We start from the raw sequence: 25,193 nt of genomic DNA, 5'->3' as shown, positions 1-25,193 counted from the left end.
TTTTTAAATAAAATACAACCTTTCTGACTCTTCGTATCCTTATTTGTAAAATAAAGATAGTATTAACACCCAATGTGAGGTTAATGTGAGAATTATGTGAATTAATCCATATTTAGTGCTTGGATCCGTGCCCAGCACACTGTAGGCCCTCTGTATGTGTCAGCCACGGTTGTCATTGAGCATGATAGGTACTCAGAGGTGCTTGTTGAGTTGATCAATGATGACTCTAAAAATTAGGGAAATGGTGAATTGTGGTTGCAATTGTGCAGCTCAGGCCAAGAGGAGATTTTGCAAATTTCCAGTCCTTTCGATCCACTTGGATTACAGGGTTCAGACCTAGAAAATCTGTTTTAAAGCTTTATTCATCAAGTTTGACTGTCAGCAGTCAGCAGATTAAACAGACTTTTGTCAAGTCTGTGTCATTTTTGATGACTGGACAGCTAATCAGATAAGCAAATATTAGTGAGCACCTGCTTAATGCCAGGCATCCTGCTGGGTTTTAATATTAACCTGTGAATGTTCAAGTAATACAAGATAAGAATATGAGCTGTCATAAGGCAGAGCATAATTAAGGCCTGTAAAGAGCAAATCCCTGTGTCACCCCAAAACCTCTATCTTTATAGCCGCTAAAGTGTACTTAAAACTGCCAGAATTTTCCTTCCCCTCCTTTTGCTCAGCATCTGGTGCAGATGGTAGTAAAAAGCAGTTGCATGCCCCACAGGGATGGGGAAACCACATCGTGTGGAGGGTCTCCAAACTGAAATCATCCCCAGACCCATCAGACATGCACCTTTCTAAATAGACCTCAGGCAGCTGGTCCATCTCCTTGGTAATGCCTTTCATGTCACCAGCAGGAGATAATTACAAAGGATGTGGAGTTATCTCCACATCTATCTAATTACGATATGGTAGTAATTTGGAAAATCGATTCTTTATCTTCACTCCGGAAGCCCCATTCTTGGGCAGTAAAGTTACTGCATTTCTTCTTTGGACCCAGGTCTCACAGTCGAGTGGCAGAAAAGTAATCTTTTCATGGGATGCTTCAGTTAGAAACAAGGAATAGGACAGCAGACTATGAGAGCAGTGGAGGAAACTCCTGTTTGCTTTCTAGAAACAGAGTTTGGAATTCTCCAGCCCTGGGGTGGGGGTGGGGGGGTCTGTTATTTGCTTGCAAAAAAATTGCAGACCTAAATTCATATTATCTTATCTAATATTAAGCTTTGCCTAACCTGGTTACATTCATAAATATAAGTTTGATACTGTTCTCTTGTTAGAAAACTCCTATTTTCTTGAGGAAAAAAAATCACCTTTCCTATAAGCAAGTATTTTGTGACACAGTTTAAGTAGACTATTTACTCTAGATAGTTTTTTTCTACTGTATACAGTTTTTATTAGTGAACAAGTGATTCTCTGTGTCTATGTTTGTTCCGCCTGAGGTGATGGTGTGAGATACACTGCTAAATAGATTCCAGTCAGATGGTCCTGGCTGTGTGAGCTTATAAAAGACATCTGTTTAAGTTTTAAAATAAATAATTAAAACACATGCACAGACAAAAGGTTGTTGCTCCTAGTCTGATTAAAATTAGTCTGCTGTTACATAGGCTCTTTATGTTTTTCTCAAAAGGATTTGTGTGTTTTGGTTTTTTTTGTTGTTTTTTCCATTTCATCAAAAGATAAAAGTCTAGGTAGAGAAAATGGTAAAGCTTTGAATTTTTTAAAACTCATTGTCAAGTTACACAGTTAAAATACCCTCATGTGGTACTAAGACCCTTTTGTGTCTCTAGAGAATTGAAGGTAATTCTTACCTATGGCTACTCTGAAATCACCTAAATAAGATAAAATTACCTAAATAAGCAAGAACTTTCAAAAAGGTGTGTTGATTTTCAAATAACTTTTGGTAGAGGGCAGATTGCTAGAATCTTGAATTCAGAAATGGGAAAAGACATGGGCAAAGTCATCTTCCAGTTTTCTTTTGTGAGGCCCTCCACCCCTGTGCAGTGCCAAGCACTTAATTTTTGGAGTGGTAGGTGCCATGTGCCGCCTTGCACTGCTAGGTGTGATGCTTTGTGGCTTGCCCGTCTGTCCAGCGGACCCTTCCTGGAGAGACCTCGGCAGGTCCATTGTCTGAATCGTTACAGCAAAAATCTGGTGTTAGGGGCAGGTGGTCATGGATATTCCTGTCAAATGTCCTGTCTGGTCTTCATCCCGAGACTCCCTTGTCAGTGGAGGTCTCTCCCTTCTAAACATGAACTGGCCTGTGGACTGTGGTAAAAATCTTGCTTTGAAAAAAACCGTAACACTGTTACTTTATCAGTCTCATCACGCCTTTATACTTTCTTGTAAAACACTTTACTCTGGTGCTTTTTAAGAATCTGTGTTTCAGAAGTTGTCTTTAAATTACAGTTGTGTTAAAAACGAGTGACAGTTTAAAACTAGCAAGTAAAATCTTCTGTAAGCCCATCACTGCCAACATGGTGGTACGCTTACTCCAAGGCTGGGGGCCTGTCTTCTATCCCTCATCCTTCTATCCTGTATTTCTTGGGCCTGTCCTCTGTACCAGGCACTGGGCGAGGTACATGAGATGAATACCAACCCTGCTGTCATGGAGTTTGAGGACCAATGTGTGTATGTGTCTGCTTGTATGTAGGTACATGTATTTTTTAAGTGGTATCATGCTTTACTCATGGTTTTGAATTGCTTTTTTCTTTTTCACTTAAGGCAAAAAAGAACCACATTTGTAAAGTACTAGGAAAACTTTAAAAATACTTGTGATAAAGTCTTTGTAAGAAAGTTTTTATAATCTAGATAATCACCTCTAATGATCGTTGTGGGTATATTATATTCTTTTCAAGCAAGATATTGTTAGCTTAGATGGCCAGCTGCCTAATGTCGTGATGGCCTTCCAAAACTTAGGCAGCTAAAGGAGGCCTGTACCTGGCGTGGTTTTTCGTGAGGTTCGTTCTTTCAGGAGGTGTTTATAGAACATACGCCATTTGCTGGGGGCAAGGCATAAAGGGTTGAACAAAATGTCATTGATTCTCACTCAGGGAACTTATAGTCCTAGGCAGGGAGACAGATAATTAGACAAGTAAATAAGTGAATATAAATATGAATATAAGTTGTGTTAAGTGCCCTGGAAGGAAAGAATGTGAGCTGTGAAAAGAATAATAGAGGAGGGGAGAACTGCTTCTGATGGTTGGAATCTGGGAAGGCTTCTTGTAGGAAGTGTTTTCGGCTGCTGGAGGAGAAGCCACCAGCATGTGAGGAGTGAGTGGCAGAGTTCTAGGCAGAGGACATGTTCAAAGGCCACGTGGCACAAAATAGCCCATTGGGGTAAGAAATGAAAGAAGGCCACTGTGGCTGAGGAGTATGTATGTAGGTGGGAGTCGGGGGAGGTCAAGAGGTAGGCGGAGCTGTTTGCGTCTTATGGGCTTCCTTAAAGGGTTTGTATTTTCTTAGTACAATGGGAGACAGCCGTGGGTTTGAAAGCGAGAGCAACAAGATCCAGAACTGAGTCAGGATCAGCTAGAGTGGGCAGGCATGTGTAGGGTTCAAGGTTTATTTCAGAAATAAGCTGATAGTACTTGGTGCTGGACTGAATGTGGATGTGTTGTGCAGGAGGGTCAAAGATGACATGGCTTCTTGTACCACCGACTGAGATGGGGCAGTCCATAGGGCACTGGTTTAATGGAGGAGGGGGCGAAGAGGAGGACGAGTTTGGCTTGTGAAGTTTGAGCTGCCCACGAGAATGCCATATGGAGATTTAGGGAAGATGCTTGGGTGTACAGGACCCTGAAGCTCCAAAGCAAGGCAGGTTAGTGAAACATCCACGTATCATCAGCATGTGGATGGTGTTTAAGGCCAAGGGAGGGCGGAATCACCCAGGGATGGGGTACAGAGAGATGACAGAAGCCCAAACCTTGACGGTCTTCCACATTGAGAGGTTGAGCAGAGGAGGACCTAGCAGCAAACACACAGCACAGCCAGGACGTGGAAGCGAGACTGGGACTGGGCCACTGCCAGGGAAGCCTGCGTGGCTGAGAGAGGGGGTGCAAGGGGGCTGCGGGAAGAGTTGGAGGAGTGGAGAGAAAGCACAGGATAGCAATTTGGGAGCATGGGAGGGGAGCAGATACAAAAATGTAGCAAGACCGTGGAGTGCCTGTATGAGGCTGGTAATCATGGATTTATAGTGACATCAAACTACTTGACTGTGATTATTTAATACAAGGACACAGGGATGGTCATTCATAGGAGGAGGTCACTCCAGACAGGAAGGACCATGTCTCCCAACTGCTTTTACCATATAAACATTTATGTTTGTTAGTATTAATTTTCTTAAACAAGATTAAAAAGCAAGAGCTTAAAAATATTAACATATCTAATCTATAAAACAATCCTATAAGGTAGGTCTTTTTATCCTCCATTTTACAGATGTGGAAACTGAGGCACAGAGAGATTTAGCGCATCTACGATCCCAGGACTGAGAATCCATGGAGTGGCATTTGAACGCAGACAGTCAGGTTCCAGAGTCGGGTTCTTACCTGCTATGCCCTACTGCCTTGGGGCTCTGTGGCCACCCTCGTGGTCTTCTATTACACTCTTTTAGAGGGGCAGCAATGCCAGGAAGTAGAAGTGTTTCTGAAGCTTTCTGTAGTATGAAACACCCCTTTCTCTGAAGATTTAAAGACTTTTTCATCTTGAATCACTTGGATATGGAGTGAATGGTTAATTTTACCTTGCAAGTTAGGATGTGGCTGTCTCCCTATAGCCTGTGGGTGTTTTTCTTGGCTGGTCCGCCCTGTCCCCAGCGACCCCCCACACATCCACTAGGTCGATGCAGGCCGGTGTCCATCATCACAACAGCCCAGCAGCAAGTGCGCAGCCTAACCACCCAAAGCCCCTACGTCAGCCAGCAGCTCAGGCCAGTGCATGGCCCACCGTGTGTGGGCTGTGCATTTTCTGTTGTATTTTTTAAAGCATCTGGGCCTGAGTGGCCAGTCATAGAAGTGGGAATGAGATTATTTTCCCGTTAGGTTTAACTACAGGCTAAACTCCACTGAAAGATAGGCATGATGTTGGGGGTGCCAGAAATTGCTCTGTGCATCTGTAAACTACACTGAGCAGATAGAATACGAACCATCACAAGAGCTTTTACGTAATATGTTAAAAAAAAAAAGTTTGCCATCTTAGCCATTTTTAAGTGTACAGTTTAGTAATGTCAAGTACATTCATACTGTTTTTCAGTTACTCTCTAGAACTGTTCATTTTGCAAAACTGAAACACTATACCCATCCTCATTCCCCACTCTCTCCAGCCTCCAGAAACCACCATTCTACTTTCTGTCTCTATAAATTTGACTATTCTATGTGCCTCATGTAAGTGGAATTATACAGTATTTGTCTTTTTATAACTGGCTTATTCCACTTAGCATAAAGTTCTTAAGGTCTATCCATGTCACAGCATGTATCAGAATTTCCTTTCTTTTAAAGGCTGAATAATACTCCATTGTATGTATACACCACATTTTGTTTTTCCATTCATCTGTCGATGGATATTTGGGTTGTTTCCACCTTTTGGCCTACTGTGAATAATGCTGCAGTGAACATGAGTGAACATCACAAAATCTTGCTGTGTTTTCTTACCTATCTAGAAGCAACCTCAGGTAGGGGTGATTCATAAAGGGAAAGGGAAAGTTGGTTTGAATGCAAACTTGATGAGGAATTTTCAGGAGAAAATTCACATTTCAGGGAAATGAATTATTTCCTATCTTCTGGAAAGAAGCAATTCTAGGGATATTTTGAAGTGTATGCAAGCAACTGGATAAATTAATCGTAATGGGCTTTCTTATCAACCTGTTATTCTGTTTTTTGCCTTTATACCTATTTTCTTCAACAATGGCACCAACTGATTCTTAAATACTACCTAGAATACCATAACAGTACACATAGACATATTTATGCATCTATGTATAATATGAATACATTGTTTAAAAGAAAAAAAACGATTTTTAATAACAAAGAGGAATACCTGTGTAAAATATTTAGAAAAAACAAATTCAGGTTACCCATAAACCTACCTTCAGATGACCAGGTAACATTTGGTGTAGGCATGTGTACGTGGGTGGGTTAGGTGCTGTCAGTTTTCATTTGCTATGTATATATTCTCTCTCTCTTTTTTAATACTAGAGATCAGACGGCATGTACCATTTTGTAAGTTTCCCTTTTTCGCTAAATAATACATTTGGTCATTAAATTGTATTCTGCATCGGACTGTTGGTGGCTGGGACTGTATTGCATTCATATGAACATATTCTCTTGGCGACGCCACCCGTCCTAAGTCAGGTGTCCTGCAAGTTCTGTGTTGGGTGTGATTTCTCTGTTGAACGTCTTACAGAGAAGGAAGGGTGGCAGGTCCCTCATCATATAGCAGAAAACACAAAAAGTTAGCTCTGAATGACTTAACCAGGATGCGGGAAGCTGGAAATAGAAACCAGATCACTCACTCACTGCCTGGTGCTCGATTCACTTGATAAAACTATCTCAAGATCACTATCGGGGGAAATTATTTTCCCTAATCTCCTGGGACTGTGCTGTAATAATTTTATGTTTGCTTAATGGTAATTTCAATTCCATGGCTATTTTTTTTCCACTTTAAAAAAACTGAAAAATTTCCAGACTTCTTTGGGAGACTTTCTGGATCTTTCTTCTCTCAGGGCTGGAAACCTGTGTGGCCACAAAACTAGCAGAGCCCAGGACCCACACCCTTGGGCCAGCTTAACTGCCCGCCGCAGAGAATCATCAGGCTCTGGATGGTCCAACTAGAGGCCAAGTTTTTCATAGGCTGTTTGGAAATTCAGGGTCTGTTTTATTTATCAGATGCTGCCTTTTTTGCAGTCTTATTAGCTCTTTCAAAATATGCTTTAAAAGTCTAATGAGGTGCCATCTTTATAGAAATCATATCAGTTAGATTCTGTCAGTTATAATTTGTATACTGTTAATTGTTTTGGGGTTAGGAGGTGCTGATTATTTTGGTTTGTTCAGTCATTCAACAGGTATTTCTTGTGCACCTAATATGAGTTACAGCCCTGGATGTAAGGAGCCCTGAGTTACATAGAAGAGCCAGACAACATCTACCAGGATGGTACAGGGCTGTGATAACAGAGCCTTGCCTAGGAAGCCATGGGGGCTAGGAGGGGCCCTGCATGCAGGGAGGGGCTAGAGGGAGTTGGGAAGGGGCCATCTCACATCTGGGCCCCTGAAGCCCAAGGCGGGCCCTGAGGGAGCTCAGCAGGTTGCTTTGCCTCTTCGGAAGGAAGGGTGTGTTTGGGGTGTGGAAGGAGACTGAGCATGCAGGGGCTTGCATCCTTCTGTCCATTCCCATGCTTAAAAGCAAAAGGCAGGTTTCCATAAACACTGTAGAGCTGAGCTGGCAGCTATCTGAGTGACACCTGTGGCTGTGTGGGCAGGACAGAGGGTGACAGCTCCTGGGACTGCCTCCTTTCACACATTAGGCCCCTCAGGGTCACCCAAGGGCAATCACTGGGATATCTGATGAAACCATGCCAGTTTGCCCTTGTAGAGTAAAAGAAGAGAAAACAGGACTCTCAAACAGATATTTGTCCCCCCCGCCGCCCATTGTTTATTACAGTATTATTCACGATAGCCAGAAGGTAGAAGCAACTCAAGTGTCCAGTGATAGATGAATGTCTAAACAAAATGTAGTGTGTACTACTATGCAGCCTGAAAGAGGAAAGAAATTCTGACTCGTGTACAGGGATGAACCTTGAGGACATTATGCTAAGTGAAGTAAGCCGGCCACAAAAAGACAAATGCTCTATGATTCCACTTCTATGAGGTACCTAAGTCATCAAACTCATAGAAACAGAGTAGAATGGTGGTTGTGATGGGGGATGAGGATAATAGGGAGTTAGTGTTTAATAAGAGTACAGTTTCAGTTTGGGATGATGAAGAATTTCTAGAGATGGATGGTGGTGTACAACAATGTGAATGCACTTAATGCCACTATATTATGCACTTAAAAATGGATAAAATGGTAATTTTGTGTTGTATGTATATTTTACCGCAATCAAAAAAAAAAAAAAAACAGTGTTTTCAAAGAAAAAAACGAAACCAGGGCTTAGAGCAAAACTGTGCCCCAGGCAAGGGCCGACTGTTGAGCCTAGAATAAGAGCTCCCAGCCACTCTACTTACTTCCACCAGGTGAAGTGTCTCTCTCCAGGTCCCCTCTGATGAGGTTCGCCCTCATTGTGAGAAAAGCAGTGGGGTCAGTGCATGTGCCCATCTGTACCAGAAGGCTGGTTCCCCCACAGGTACCCATAATACACAGTCTCCAGTAGGTTCCAGTCACCTGAGACCCAATCTAATGATTAAACACATTAAACTTATAAAGTCAGATATTTTACAAAGAAACTGTCTTGTCTGTCAGGAAAATATAGTTATTTCTTCACTCCTTAGAGTTCCAGGAGTGAAGCTTCCTCTGGCCCAATCCAAGATTCCAAAGTTAATTTTATTTTTAAACCCATCATTCCTCCCTAGTTCGGTAAAATTTCCTTATTTCTTTGGCAAAATAACTTCCATTTGAAAATAAACTTTGAAGTTGTTTGAAGCTAAAACAGCTTTCTTTCAAACATAGCAGAAACTGAAAGAGCTTCACTTCTTTTGAAACAAACTTCTGGAGAACTCATCAGAATTTGAAAGGACCGTGGTACAGATATCCTGTTGCTTTGATAAGTACGTGAGGGGGTTTGAAGTGGCCTGTGACCTGTAGAGGCTCTCCTGAGATGCTTTTGAAATCCTGTTAGTTTCCCTTAATTGGAGCCAGCGGCCAGTGTGGGGTCACAGGCGACCATAGGGCAGGTGGCTCCTGCCTGGGCTCGGCATGGCCTGATTGGGGCAGCCAGCCCTGTGGGATGGAGGGATCACTGAGCAGCTCTCCTTCCTCTATAAGAGCTACATGTGGTGAGCTGCTAGTTCTGTAAGAGATGAGATGCAAGCGTGGGGAAGGAAAAATAATTTTTCTTCTTCCATTTAAGTTCTGTCCTGGTTAGTTATCAAAATAACATGAGGCAGAGTAACAGGAGAAAATCACTAAATTTACCATGTATGTACATATGAGGGTTCCATAATATGAGACCTTAATCTCATTGGGCACTTAAGGCTCATATGCCTTCTTGAGCTAAGGAGAAAGGGGCTGGGGGGGAGGGGGTGTTGGAACTTTAAAGGGCAGAAAGGCAATTCACGTGGAGCCAGAAAACCAAATGTTTGGTAAACAATGTTTGCTGGGCCATCTTTAACAATGGGACACAGAGAGGACTTTGATCCAATGGGCCCTGCTAGGTTCCTCCCTGACTATCACACTTAGTTCATATTCAACCATAGGTATCTATGATGAAAGCTCCCTTCCTGGAGCAGATCCTCTGTCCAGATTCTTTTAGGCAGTTAGGGGGAAGGTCAAAGGTTTTCCCTGAGTCTTTCATTCCTTAAAAATAACCAGCTTAAAATAATCTTTTTCAAAACGCCGATTTTGGGGTGGCAAACTCTGACAAGAATGAATTTCCTCGTCATAGTGACACCTCAGACTCTTTAGTATAGAAGTTGCCCTGTTCCTTATCGACCACCTCCTGGCTCTGTCGCCTTGGGCAAGTCACATACCATATTGGAACCTCAGTTTCTCTATCTGTGAAAAGGGAGTCACAGATAGAGAACCTTACAGGGGTGTGAGAATTAAATGCAAAGATGTATTCTATAAAGCCCTTAGCAGAGTGCTTGGTGTATAATGTTCCCAAAATGAAACGAGCATGTAACTAGGGCCTGCTGGCTTCTTGATCTGGCCTGGTCCTTCCTGAGAGCCTTAGTGCTGTTTGAAGGAATGTCAAGCATGCATAGGATGAAGGTCTCCTTTATTCCGCATCTCCACTCTGGCCTCCAGAGGGTTGGATGGCAGGGGAGCTTCCAAGCTTTATGCTCTGTGTTTCTAGGTTCCAAGATCACATAGCCAAGGCTTCTTGGCAGCATGTAGATATACAGGCCTTGGGTCTGTATATGCCCCCTTATGCTTTTTATTAGTTTAAAAGCAGAAGCTAAACTGCTGGGTTTCTCTGGACCTGGGAAAATGGGCCGTTGATGATTATGAGGCATTGAATTATAGAGCTATTTTAATGGGCACAGTCCAGTGTCAGAGTGAGCCTCGCATACCCTAATGCATGACAAGCTTCACTTTCAAAAGACACATCAAAATCTAGGAACAGAAATCTCTCAGACTGAGCAGGGAGCAAGGAGCAGTTTAAGGAGCCTTTTCCCATATGTGTTAGTTGCAGAGAAGGTGAGAGTTTGCTCTTCCTTTTAGAGATAAGTGGGTAGCGTTGTACATTATTGTGGAGCTCATGGGCTTTGCTAACATGTGACCTGGGTCATGTGTGTTCTCACCTGGACTAGTGATCTCTCACGTCTGTCCCAGTGCTGACACCCAGGAAGCCTTCTCTGATTTGCTCCTCCTTGGCCCCACTCTAGCTGTCTGGCGTCCTCCTTCTTGTTCTCACAACACTTAGGATATATATTTATATATATATACATATATGTGTGTGTGTGTGTGTACATACATACATACACACATACATATACACATACATACATGCATACATACACACCAGTGCACTCTCCATTTATATCATTCTCTCTTCCCCACCAGATTGTTCTCGAAGGCAGGGACTAAGCTATTCATCCATATACACATACATACATACATACATACATATATACCAGTGCACTCTCCATTTATATCATTCTCTCTTAATGTGCCTCCCCACCAGATAGTTCTCGAAGGCAGGGACTAAGCTATTCATCTTTGTCATGGGTGTTTAATAAATGATGGTTGCATGAATGAATGATGGTTTATAATTCTGGTGAGCTCTATTCTAGGTAGTGGAGGAGAAGGTTCACGTGCATTGAACTTTCCCACGATACGTACACTGTTCTCATCAGCCCTGCTTATATTTATTCATGCCTCCATTTCTTCGTAAAGTTTTACAGTCTTTCTGTTTTGCTAGTCTCTCTTTCTCTTTTGACAGATCAAAATGTTATTATTTCTCCTTGCAATTTTAGGAATCTATCTCATTTTCAGACAGGGCTCTCACTTCTACTCTGGTGTTGCTTTTACTGTCATCCCTCATCTTTTTTTCTAAGATTCCTGCAACCCACTGAAACCCTAGCCACCTGGGCTTGGCTCCTCAGGGCAGAGCCAAGGGTTCCACGGATCCTCACCAGGGACCCACCTGCCATGTGCACCCTCACTGAAACTCTGCTTCCCCACAGGGAATCAGCCTTGCATCCCTGCTGAATGGGGGATGGCCCAGAGCTTGCCTGAGTACCAAGCTTTGGCCTGTGAGTGTTTAACCAAAGTCTTAAAATTTTTAGAGCTGTGTTTGTACTGTCTCCGTACTAAGTCATTATGGAGGGACCAAGTCTTACATTTCTTTATTCTTCTTTGTATGCCTGACACCTAGGACTATGTATGAATACTTCTGTATATGTGGTGATAACAATGACAATTTGCTTCAAGTCACATAATAGAGACAGAATGGGATCTGGAACCCCACCCTGGTATCCCCGCTATGCCTGGTAGCGCCATCCTTTGCCTGATGATCGTGGTTTCTAATCTTGGGATCACATACTTTTAGGAAAGAGGGGGAAATGGACATAGATACACACATGCATGCTTTGCATCTAATTTTGAAGGTGCATGGAACTCTTAGGAGTTCTATGGACCATCATTTAAGGACCCTGCCCTAAAGAATGACACCATTGACCATCCTTAGGAAAATGAAATAGCTGCTGATTGCATTTATTTTAGTTCATTGCTTTCTGAAAACATCAGTTGAAAATAGTATATCTCCACCTCCAAAATTGTTAAGAATATATTATTTTCCACGATAACCATGTGGTATCACAAGCAAGCCCTGGCATAAAGGGACTGTTCAGACTTCTGGGATAGGCTTTTGCCCAAGAATCCAATCAGTAGTTGAATCCACATTACATCTAAGTGAATATTCATATGGTTTTAGGCACAGTGCTCATGCTGCAAATTCACTTTAGAAACCTTTCCTGAACAGCCTGAACTGTGCTTGCTAATTACGTATTCGATGAGGCAGATACACTAATAATATATTTTCAGAGAGCTCTGAACAAGCTGTTAAAAAATTAAACTACCTCTCCAGACGCTGACAAGCTTGAGGAGAATGTATTGTCTTTCTTCTCACTTCTTGGATGCTTCCGGGTTCTCTCCTGGAAAACAGTATATCAGCCTTTATAAAAAGGGAGTAATTTGCAGGTGTGTCTTACACTAGAGGCTAGGGAAATGAGAAGTTAAGGAAATTGATGTTTCAGAGCTCCAAATAAACAACACTTTGATGATGTGTACAATAGAAGGTTTCCTTTTTGGAGATACAGGGAGAAAGGGGATGGACAGGTGGGCGGTGGGCAAGTGTTAGGTGATGCAGTGCTTGAGGCCAAGTGGACCATCCCCTGTGGGAGATGTGGAGAAAATGAAGCCCTGGTGAATGTGATGAGCAGGACTTGCCTTACTGAGAGGTTGCCCGTGTCTACCACCTTCCATTCTCACCTGGTACCTGCTGCTGGAAACAGCCCCCTCAAAAGACAGGTTAAACCCACATTAGAAAGTAAAGGGACCAGCTCTGCAATGAGGTAATCTGGGCTCTATCCTAGTTCTCTCAACTAGTGCTGGCCTGGGCAGGTCAGTCAAGCTCTCAGTCTCCTCCATAGCTCTAGTCAAAGAAGGTGGAACAAGATCCACAGTTTTCAAAATTGTATTATCTAGAGTTCTAAAGATCTCAACAAAAGCTTTAGGAGTTCCACAGATGGTTGGTTCAGTCTCCTTATATATATATATATATTTTTTTCCTCCAGTATATATTTTTCTTATATACATAGGATTTATATATCACATAAATATTTTAACGGCTTGATTGAGATACAATTCATATACCATCTTTTAGTGGCTTTTAGTATATTCACAGAGTTGTGCAATCATTGCCACTATCTAATTTTAGAACATTTTCATCACCCAAAAAAGTAACGGCGTGGCCCATTCCACCGACTCCCCACAGCCATTCCTGGGCAACCTCTAATCTACTTTCTGTTTCTATGGATTTGCTTCTTCTGGGCAGTTCATATAATTGGAATCATACACTATGTGGTCTTTGTGATTGACTTCTTTCACTTAGCAAATGTTTTCAAGGTTCATCCATTTTATAGCATGTGTCAGTACTTCATTCCTTTTTATGGCTGAATAATATTGCATTTTATTCACCCACTTATCAATTGATGGACATTGGGTTGTTTTCACATCTTGGCTGTTGTAAAGAATGCTGCTGTGAACATTCATGTTCACATTTTTTGTGCGGGTATGCTTTCATTTTATGTTCAAATTTTTGTGTGGGTATGCTTTCATTTCTTTTGGATTATATCTAGGAATGGAATTGCAGGACATATGGGGTAATCCTGTGTTTAACATTTTGAGATATAATTTATATGTGCATATATTTTGTACTTACATACATATATATGGTTTTTCATAAAGTGTTTTTAAAACTGGAGTAAAAACAAACTCAGTAGTGTTCTATAGCAAACCCTATCACACTGATGACCATTTATATGTTAATTATGCATTAATTAACTTGTGCTGCCAGAGTAAGTTGATTTTCTGCAACTAAGCTTCATCTGCCACATCTATTTGTGTCCTGAGATGTTTAAAAGTGGTTACCATAGACACCTACTTATCTGTTTCAATTGATTATCTCCATATTGTACAACCAAGACCAAAAGAAATAAATTAGGTGCTGAGATTGACCTAAGACTGGAAATGGCATCCATAACTCCAAGTTTCGAAATTGTTTTTACATAAAAAAGCTTCACTGTTCTAATAATGATTGAGTTATAAGTAAATTTTACACATTCAGATTTATAAAATTTATAATGCTAACCTGTTTTTATATTTTGGGAGTTGACATAAGATTTAGTTTGAAAAGAAAAAGCATTCTACTACTCAAAAAACAATTGAACATCAGTGATCTGATGATCTCTGAGGTCCCAGCTTTGGGTTGGGCTTATGCTGGCTTTTGTGAGAGGGTCTCACAAGCATCCCTCAAAGCAATGTTAATTTGATACCTTGGAGCAGGTAAGATCTATATTTGCCTGGTGTGGGCTACCTGTAGCTGCAAACAGTTGTCCATGCTTTACGTAAGGATTTATTGAGCACCTCTGTGACAAGGCGATATGCTATTCATCAAAGGGATTTCAAAGGATGCAAGACATAGTTACCTGTCATCAAGGTACTTGCAGTCAGGTGGGAGATACAGGGGATAAAATAAGAATAAAATCATTCTACAAGCATCTAGATATGAATATTTTCAAATACAGTAAAGATACCAAATGTTGTAGGAATTCAGAAAATGTCAGGGACAGCTCTGCAGAGCAGGTGGCAACACGCTATGCCTTAGGACGGTGGCGGGGTTTGGGTAGATAAAGGGCTGGTGAAGCAGATCCTGAGTTTTCTTTTGAACTAAGATTTGGTCAGCTTTGGGCTCTTCCTTACCCCATAAACCCCTCACAAGGACAGCAATTCAACTGTGCCCAATCCCCATTCAGTTTTCCATAACAAGAATAAACATCGGTGGGCAAAGAGAAAGAATGCATTTTTTAAAAGGCTTCCAGAAAAGAATGAAGTCATTTGGGCCCCTTGGTAGGAAAAAAAGATGCCGTTGATTGAAGCTAGATAGACAAGGAAGCATCAGTCTTTGTTTCCATAAACTGCTATTGAGCGTGGGCCATGGCAAATTTAAAAAACTACAAAGTAAAGATTGATGAAACCCCATCAATCCCAAATTTGCTATAATTTATTACATGCTGTTTCTGAGCTGTCAAAATCCATTTCTACTGAAGGCGCTTGGGAACAGAGAAAGGTCACCCAGGAAACCAAGGGAGAAACTCAGGGGAGGGATTATGCTGGAAGGCAGCATCCTGAAGGTCCCATTAAATACCACTTGGAAGCAACCAATCCCGCCTGACTCCCTGCTGGTTCTAATTAGATCCCATTGACATCTCAGCCCTTCAGGACTGGGCCAGGGAAAGGAGTGTGCTTCCAGGAGGGTTCGCTGTCTCTTGTCCCTCTCCAGTCTTTGTTCAGCAAACCCCGAGCATGTGCACTGAGAGCCCTTACTTTGCTTTCTAATGGGACATAAATGTGTATCTAACTGGCTTCTACATTCAAAGGCATTCCTTGAAAGCACCAGTAAGTCCTAATGATTGAGAAAGAAAGGCAAGGTCACCAATGCTTTGGGTCCATTGTCAGGATGAGTGTTTCAGAGACAGCCCCATGCTGAGTACAGAGAAGAGGGTCTAGGATGAAACATGCTTCCTGAAGAGGCTGGGGAAGAGTAGAGGTCGTGGATCCATCAGACACAACTCAGGCACTGGTGGGCCTTCAGAAGGAACAGATTGCGGTCAGCCTCTGTCTAATGAAGCAGCTCCAGCCTGCAGCGTCTGCACCCTCACTCTCTCACATAAGCCCTGCAGGTGTTCTGGCACCTTCTTTGTTCTTATGGTCTCAGAAGGAAACACTGCATGAGTGAGCACACACTGCACACTTATGCATTGCACAGGATTGTGCCAGCGCTCAGCCCCACCCATCAGTGCATGTTCTTTTGGTTCTTAGGGTCTTTCCAGCTCCTCCTAGAACGGACCCCTAGCCTTCTGATTGGGGGCCCGGCCATCTCCTGGCTCCTGTTGGCTCCTTCCCTGACTTCGTTTCAGAGGATTTCTCTATGCCTTGCACAAACCTGGTGTTCCATTCTCTTTAGCCCCATCTTGTTGAGCTTGTGTGTAAGAAGTTCATCCTGGGTTACCCCTTGAACCGTCTGCACTGGTCTGATTGCTTCTCCAGGAAGTGCTCCCCTTGCCTCCTCCCAGTTAAATCGGCCTCTCCTTTGAGTTCACTTGTGACTCCAACACTCTCCATACCTGGTCTATCCTAGCCTTGAACTCTGAGTTCAGTCTCTTGATTCCCAGCCACCCTCCCCACCTGGCTCAGGGAATTTCTTTGGTAGAGAACACCTGGATTTGATTTCTTGAATTCCGATACCCAGTACATACATAAGTTGGCCCCAAACTTATTGACCTCATTATATTAGTTCAACAGGACTCTCTTCTCCAGGCTGAAGCCAACTCTTTTATTCTGAGTGGCTTTTCATTGTTTTTATTTCCTTCCCACCCTCACCCTGTCCCTTCTTGGCCCCTACTTGCCGCCCCACCATGGGTATCCAGCATGTTCTCTGGCAAGGACAATGTCGTTTACCTCATCAGTCACACAAAACCTCAAACCTTTCTGGATCCTGATTTTTTTTTTTTTTTTTTCTAACCAGTACACCTGCTTTCAGTTTCAGCTCTTCTGTTCCTTTGGTCAGCTTGCTCCCTCCAGCTGCAGGGCAAGGCTGTTCCCCTCAGGGAGAAGCTGAGCGGGAATTAGAATGCAGCACTGTCACTCAGCCCATGGTCCTGGGCCAGCCCCTTTATTTCCTGATATCCCAAAGACATTCCACGAGCTTGGGCAGGTGCCTTCGAGATGGTCAGGTGTGCTGTGTCTGCTGCTGTCTTCTGACCTCCCTGTCTAGTCCCTTTGTCAGAGGAGTTTGAACTTGTTCCCAGAGAGAATCATTGTGGATCTTCAAACTGGGAAATGACATGATGGAAAGGGTGTTTTGTAAGGTAAGCAGGGCGGCAGTGGGCAGGAAGATCTGAGGACTGAATTCCTGGCCAGTTTTTAAATCTCACTAATAAAGCCCTACACACTGAGCTGACCTCACACCTTGGTTTTCCAGAATTTGGCAATGAGATGAGATGATGAGAACCTTGAAAGGAAAGTAAACACAGACAAGCCGAGTGCCTTTGTATTCTCTGCAAACATTTAGAGTTGCTTTCTTGACCTGCATATAAAAATGTAGAAACAGATTTTATTTGAACAAGCTGATTGGCAACTCTCGGTGTATTGATTTTAATTTGATTTTTTCCTGATTCATCAGCTGGAGACTTTGAAACATAGCCAAATTCAAAATCAGTTTCCTAGCATTTTCTCTGTTTCTTGATCTGCGCGTCCCTCTTTTTCTCAAAGATAATTACATTTTTCTTCCTTTATGAGGAAGACCCCTGTGACCCGCCGGGGAGTTTGAATTGCTTCTGTCAGTATCCTGGTATGGATCTGGCTTTAGGTATATAAGCTGCCATGGGGAGAGGAGGGTTTTCTTTGCACAAGCAAGCCAGCTGTGTGCAAAGAGGCATGCAAGGGCTGATGAGTCCGGACAGGGTGCTCTCCTGGTCGCCCCAGCCTGGTGACTGGCCCAGCCATTCTGACAGTGCAGTCATGTCCCATGGCTCTGCTCTAGGACTTCCTCCACAGTCTAGCAAGCAGCTGTTGCCAGGTGAGCAAGTAAGTGTCACACTCAGTTTCATCAGCAACTTTGCTGCTGGACAAAGCTTTAGACCCATGGAAAGCAGAAGAAAGCATGTATCCAATGAATGTGTCTAAAAGCTGAACCCAAAGGCATTTTTGCTTTAAGACTATGTAGTGTCTATTAAGAGGTGACATCTGACTTCTTTCCTCATCGGCGAACACATAGTATTGCTGCAAAACAGTTTGTTTCTTCAGTGAGCACAATCTGATGTGACTTCTGCTAAAAGAGCATCTGGAATCTTGGCTATAAGATTTGCCAAATCATGAACAAAGTTATCATAACAGTTGCTGAATCTGGTGAGCAAGCTCACAGTACTGTGGTCATAGCAACTTAAAGCAGTGTTAGGGAAATGAAGGAAATAACCATGGAATGTTAGAGGTGCATTTGGCCTTAAGAGATCTCACCCGGTGGATGAAAACCAGCATTTTCACCAAAGATATCAATGAAAGTATATTTCTTAGATATAAAAAGGTGTTTTAGATGTCTTTTCAGTAGCAGACTGCCATAGAGCTGGTCTTCAAGTTACAGATTTATATCCTGATTTTAGGACCACCTTTTCTGCATGAGCCGAAATACTATTTTCAGAACAAAAGAGTATGTCTGTGTTGTGGGGATATAAAAATCAGGGATGGTACCTTATGACATTTTACAAGGAGATTTTCTATCTGCTAAAAAGGTCAGCTCTGCTTTCTAGGACCCTGTGACCCACTGGGGAGTTTGAATTGCCTTTTTAGGTGGACCCTGATTGGGCCCCTTGGAAGCTTTGCGACTCTTAAGTCCGAAAAGGGAGCTAAGAGATGAAGGCTCCCTTAGGCTCTAGACTGAGTGGGACTGCTCGCTGTCCAGCCCTGACTCCTTGCCGGCAGCCCTGCAGCACCCACTCTACCTGGGATAGAGGTGTGTGCTCTGATAGTCCTTCAGCTCCTAGAAGGGCCTCGGGCCACCACTCCCACACCTGCAGCTCGAGGTGGTAAAGGCTACTGGACCTGTAAGCTCAGGGTGAGGTTGGAGCCCTAACCCTACTGGTGGTCCTTGATCCCTCTCTTTCCTAACTGGTGTTGTGAGCAATCAAGCACGACCCCTCTGTGCTGATGCTTTTCTTGTTAGCTCATCTATAGCCAGAAGTTGTAGGGAGGACAGGGTGCCCACCCTGGGGAGTGCTTCCTAACCTGTGGCCTGTCTTATGGCCAGGAACAGGGCTGCTTGCATGGAAAGAACTAGAGCCACATAGGAAATTGCCTTTTGTGAGAATAGTGATGGTTGGCCCAGATGGCCAGTATCCTTTCTTGCTTTCAGAGCTTGTGTTTTGCTCCCAAAGATTTTTAACGTTCCCTGGGAGTTCCAGCATGCAGCCAGGGCGGAGAGACTTCATCCAATCTAACTTCCTCATTCGATGCAGAGGCCAGGGCGTCACCTTCCTCGTCACATGCTGGTCCCAACTCTTGGGCTACAGTTGTTCCCTGTGGTGCCCACAGTCTGACATTGGTCTTCTGGCCAGGCTTCTTCCCCAGGTTACCCCATAAGGGGATTGACCTTGACCAGTTGGCCCCACTGGACCCCAGGATGATCCTGTCCTGACCTCGCTGGTCAACAGGGACAGCAGTGAGCCCAGAGTCTAGCTCTGGTGAGGTTCTTTGGCATTGCCCATCTCCCTTCTCTGAGGCATTCTACTTACCAGGCTAAAAAGAGACATCTCTCTTCTAGAAGCACTGATGAAGGTACTCCAAGCACAGCTGTCCTTTACCTCTCACTCTCCTGGGGTCCCTGGAATACTGTCAACTGGGACAATGACAGAGCTTTGGCTAGCTTTCAGGATGGCCAGGCCCCTTGATCAGTTAGTGTGCATGGTTGGTCACTGCCCCTGCTTTGAAGATGGAGTCAGTGACATTTTTGTACCTAAAAGACACTCAAGAAATACTAGCCCTAGGTCCTGCCTCATCTAGTGCTGTGTCACCTCAGTCACATGTTTTTCCGTGTGATTTTTTTTCTCCTTTTCCCAGTGACCTTTTCTTAAGCTTTCAGCATAAGTGGATTTATGATAACTACCAGTCTGTTGAGCCCTGGGTCCCAGGAGTACCCAGTGACTTGTGCTGGCAGATGAACTCCTAATGATAAGTGGATTAATTTGGTCAAAGAATATATATCCAGATATATGATCTTATCATGTATTTACCACTTCCTGGCTCAGGCATAGCTGAACATTCAAAAAATAATATTCTAAAATGAGTCTAGGGGTTTTAGGGAAGCCAACGTAACACAGGAGCTTTGAATGTGAACCACATTGGCTTCAGAACTGTTTGTGACTAGTGTGGAAGGACTTACATTGTAATCATCAGACAAAATGGGGAACCCCAAGTTCTGAGGATTCAGCCTGAGGACCAGACACAGACTCTTCCATTTGATGATGTCGACACATAAAGCTTTTTTTTTTTTTTGTGGTCTGTCAGTATCTTACTTGATGTCTGCTTGGTTAATGAGGGGGCACGCTATTTTGGTCTAAGTCTAGGTATTCTTGTCAGTCATTAAAATTTGCAGACCTGTGCTTGTTTAACTGTGCCCAGCGATAAAGAGTTTGTGTAGTAATAGACTTAGTTTACGAAGCATATCATGGGATGAAAAATGCCAGTAAAGGTTGGCCACCTGCCCTTAGCCTTCTCTTCCATTATGGGCTTTCTAAGGATAGAAAGCAAGGGGAGAGGTTGTCACTTACCTTGGAAGGATCTAGCAAGGTGGCAGGGGCCAGAGATGAGCACTACTGCGTGATCACCACAGAGCATGCCCTTGTAGCAGCAAACAAGTCCTTTTTTTTATGGAGGAAGGGCAGGCATCACATCTCTGTTTTCATGGCACCATATGATGGTTTCTTTATAATAACAGGTGCTAGTTTTTTCCAAGCTCTGCATCTCCATCTCAAAGAATAGACTGCTTGGTTCTATTCATATCTGCCGAATTTAAAGAAACGGGTGGGTATTTGAGTTTTGAATTTTTTTAAGGAATCCAGATTGTAAGTGTCCGTGTGTGTGTGTGTGTGTGTGTGTGTGTGTGTGTGTGAATTTTACACTTGTTTAACTCACGTAGATAATATCAAGTGTACTTGCTTTTCAAAAGCAAATTCTTATAAATGTAGAAATAGAAATACATATTCTTTTTTGGTTATTTTCTAAATAAACACCTCTTTTTCAGCATATGAAGAGCTAGATATAGCTTTTTGATAGGGGCATTGTCAGATTATGTGCTTTTGTGAATGGATCTATTTTCCAGGGGGAACACCCAGGTCTAAGTGTTGCATGAGAGGCCTTTGGAGTCCCAGGCTGCCTGGCGGGGAATGGGGGGGTGTGGGGGGAGGAGTGGGGGGCCGTGGGGGGCCTTATGTGTTCACCATGGGATTTACTTGGCCTTTTCAGCTGGAGTGCTCCTGAGGTGGTTGGGGTGGGGGTAGGCATTTCCTAATGCCAGAGAAGCTCGACGGATCATTAGTGGAATTACTTGGGGGTCATCCCATGGAATCCCCCTTGAGTGTGAGCTCCTTGAGATCAGAAGTCAAGCCTGGGTCAGCTTTGTGTTTCCACCAGGCCAAGTTTGCAGCTGGTGTGGTCGGGATGGGTGCAGGATGTTTTAAGATGACAACTCTGCCTGGCCTTTGCTGGGGCCTTGGGTTTTATCTTTACTGCCCAAGGAGCCAACCACAGAACTTCCTGATGGACCTCTGTTAAGATAACTAACAGAGGAGGAGAGTCCTTGGAGTTGTACAGTTGTTTTAGTCACCCCCGTTGCAGTTTGAGCAAAATATCTATTTACTTCTATTTATACCTATTGAGCAAAATGTTTATTTACTGATCACTCAAAAATGCTGTGCTGTTCAATTCTACCTAAATATTTACTATATCTAAATATCTGAATATTCTCTCTGAAATGCTATTCGAGTTTGACAGAATTTGTTGAGATTTACAGGATCTGAAACCTATGTATTTATTTCTGCCTAGGGATAGAAGTTATCTCTATGGACGGCCTAGGTGTGCACACTTAAATCAATATTTCACTTTTGATTTAAAATACTCAGAACATTATCCAGAGATAAACAGAGTAAATATCATTTTAATCACCGCCTTCTGGCTGTGGAGGAGACACTGGTATTAAGTGGGAACAGTGCACAGAGGCCTGTGGGGGGAGGGGCGGGTGGTTTATTGATTTTCTGTGTGGCCAGCGCATCAGCAAAGGTTACATACAGAGTTGGTTGTGCTTAGAGGAGGGTGTAGGTGTAGAAGGAGCAGTGTCTCAGGTGGGCTCAGACATGAGGCAGCCCTGCCACTGGCTAGGATTGGAGGAGAACACAGTGCTGGGACAGCCAGCCTGATCATAGTCAGTCGAGGGAGAAGGGCAGGTCAGGGTACAGCCCCAATGGGGGGAACTGGAGTGTCAGTCAAAAACCCAGTAGCTACCTGTCATTAACTACCCTGTGCCAAGGACTTATTTCACTCTGTTTCTTAGTTACTCTCATTTTCCCATTTCATAGATGAGGAAACTGAGGCTCAAGAATTAAGGAATTTTCTAAGTCCCCAAAGTCTCCAAACCCCAGGATTGAAATCCAAGTCTGTCTGACCCAGCATGCATGTTCCTTTGTGGAACTGCGCTGTCCTTTGGATGAGGAGAGTGGAGGTGCCTGCCCCTGAGAGCTGTGACAGGTAGCGGTGTGACTATCTGGTTGTCTGCCCCATCCTGCTGGTACTTCATACCAGCCAGACCGAGACCTGGAGGGGCTGTGCCTCAGCTGGAAGCTTCAGAACCACAGCTGCAGGCTGCTCTCAGGGATCCTGGTGAGCCGAGTCCCCAGAGCCACAGGGCTACACCTGCTTACTAATGGATTAGCCACCCATAAAATCAGCTCCCCACCCTCTCAGGCCACTTCGCACCTTTGCAAGTAAGACCAGTGTCTCCCCGTAGCCATTGCCTCCAGTATGGCTGACTGTTGGAATCTGGCAATGTTATAGAAATGGAAATTCAATGTAAGTTAATTGCAAAGTTAAACTGCAGACCTTACAGAAGGTCTAGTACCTCATGAAGACACTGAGGGTGATGTTGGAGAACTCTTGGATCTCACATGTTAGCAAATTAGGGTCTGAGAGAATTAGATCAGTTCAGCAATGGAGAAGGAGGGTCTGTGATGAGTATTTTAGAAAGCATTTGTTAGTGGAAAGGCTCTTAGAAAATTAATGAAGCCCTTGAATTTGCAAAAATGATCTTTCTGATTGTCTTATTAAAATTAAAACATGAAGCAAAAGGTGTCGGGGTAGTTGGTCAGGAAAAGTACACACACACAAAAAAATCAAAATCCTTTTCATTTTTTTCTTAAGAACAAATTAGAACATAGTTGTAATTACACGTTCTTAACCTAAAGTTTCTCAAAACAGAATTATCGTTCTAATTTTAGTCCTATTTTTTTCGAGGTACATTAAGACTTAATCGGATGTTTTTCTGCCCACCACCCTGAGCCAAATCACTTATAGTGAAATGATGGTCAAATGGATATACTGTGAAGTTACTACCACCCCAGCCTGACCCAGTACTGCACAGTCTTTATTAACTAGGACCTGTTCTTATTTCAGTCTGGCAAAAGAAACTAGATTGAGGAAGTTTTAGCAGGTAGTTTACAATCCTTTGGCAGCCTGAAAGAATGAATGTTTTGCCTAACCATGCCCGATATTTATTCTTACTGTCTCTGAGAAACTCTCCCAAAAGAATAGTGTCTTTCTTGCTTCTAATTACTTTTGAAGTCATGGCCATCCAGAGACCGTAATTTTTTTTTTATTGCATCCTAATGATTTTATTGTGCCCCAATTGATATTTTATTTAATATGGTTTTAAATTTTAATATGTATCAGTTAACCTGGTTCAGACCACTAATATTTTAATACTTAACAGTATTATCTAATGCTTGAGAAAAACTGCACACTGTACCCAAGTCATATAAGAGACGCCATGTCTTTTTGTCTTTTGGGGAAATTGCAGCATAATAAGGATCAGTCAACTTCCCCAATCAACACAAAGCTGCCCTATAACTAAGGGGAATGGCTCTGAATTCAGCAAGGTAAGATGGTCCTGGCCTTTGGGATGGAGGCTGGGAACATGGGAGCCTCTCAAATACAACTTTGGTCCAATTTTTTTTTAATGGACTCTATTTCTTAGAACAGTTTTAGATTTACAGAAATGCATTTTACAATGCAGTTTTAACTCCTAGATATTTTTTTTCCCTTTTTCTGCAGGCGCCGTCTCATCTCCCAGAGATCGTCCTTGGAGACCCTGGAAGATATTGAAGAGAATGCCCCTCTACGGAGGTAAGTTTTCTGTGTCGCGTTTATAGGTACGTAAAGGGCTGGCACGGCAACATGGCAGCCAAAGTTTGCTTCTTTTTTTTATGTTCTGGATCTACAGCATTAAAATTTTTAAATGACCCGCTGAATCCCAGACTCATAGTTTAAAAACCCCTACCCTGAGGACCCCTAGAACTAGAAAACTGTTCCAGTCCAGGCATATATTGGGAGAGGCCAATTCACATGTGAATTTGGGGGCTGTTTCTCTTTAAATTTGAAAGCTGCTGCTTGATGAAGAGGAGTCCATCACTGTCCCAGCTTTCTCGGGCGCAGTAACACTGGCGTCACAGTCCTAAGCTTCACCAGGAGGTGCCCACGAAGTCACTGTATAGCTGGTCGCTGGGGAAACTAGGTTTAGGATAGCTGCGAGTGCTCCTTTGGGGCTGAAAGCATTCCATTTCTCCCACGGGATTACAAAAGTGCTTGTGAGGCATCTTTTTTTGGGTGACAACAGTTGCTGAGCTGTGCTGTGCCTCTGACTGGCAGCTTTCTCTCCTCTAATCCTGCACCTCTTCACCAGCCTCCATCTGCAGCACAGTCCAGCCAGACCCTCCTTGAAGGGAGGACTCAGTACTCAGACTCTGCATCTCCTTTAGTCCTCACTGCAGCATGGGTCAGGTCGGCCAGCATAGAGAGGCTCCTTCCTGCAGTAGTCGCTGAGGCACGATGGGGACGCCGTGGCTTTACAGATATGTGTGGCAGGCTGAAGATGAGGTGGCCTGTGGGAGGTTATTGCTCCCCTCAAGTCGCACCAGTTCCTCTGGGAACCCACATCTGCCCTCCTTGTGCTTCTGTTTCTGGTCAGGACTCGGTAGCTCCAGGATCCTCCCTTTGAGTCTGGGAGGGTGCTGATGTGTATAGAGGGAGGCATCTCACTCTGGAGCCAGATCCTTCCCTGCCAGGACCTTCACTCCCAAGTTTAGGTCTTGTCCACAGACCACCTGGATGAAAGGTGGAGCATAGACAGGCCTAGGGTCAGATTGAAAGTGTCAGGAGACCCTGACTCTCCTCACTGGCGTCATTCTAAAGAGAAAGCCAGGGCCAGACAGTCTGATTTCCACTTTTGAAGTCTTTTTGAAAATGTATATAACCACTGGGCTCATCCTAAGATGAATGGCGTGTAGCTGTGTGACAAATGTGGCTTGGGTGCAAGTGTTTTTCCATCCATCAATATTAAATGTTAGGAGAAGGGCTGTTTCCTTGAAGGAGCCCTACAAAAAGCTGCTTTAAAAGTCAAATTAGAGAACTGGCTCTGGTCCAAAGTAATCAGCAACAGTGGAGGAGAA

General features: G+C 43.4%; 1 protein-coding gene across 1 annotated transcript in view; it reads left to right on the top strand.

The window, feature by feature from the left end:
• Positions 1 to 25,193, top strand: part of CABLES1 (Cdk5 and Abl enzyme substrate 1) — a gene marked incomplete at its 5' end in the record, with an annotated part of 101,658 nt that overhangs the window by 18,744 nt on the left and 57,721 nt on the right. Inside the window, one exon of the mRNA XM_006920031.3 lies at positions 23,800 to 23,871. Coding sequence (XP_006920093.3) covers positions 23,800 to 23,871 — 72 coding nt within the window. The remainder of the gene's footprint in view (positions 1 to 23,799; positions 23,872 to 25,193) is intronic.

The sequence above is a fragment of the Pteropus alecto genome, unplaced genomic scaffold (genome assembly GCF_000325575.1).
Source record: "Pteropus alecto unplaced genomic scaffold, ASM32557v1 scaffold146, whole genome shotgun sequence".
NCBI lineage: Eukaryota > Metazoa > Chordata > Mammalia > Chiroptera > Pteropodidae > Pteropus > Pteropus alecto.
This window is presented reverse-complemented; position numbering and strand designations above follow the sequence as displayed.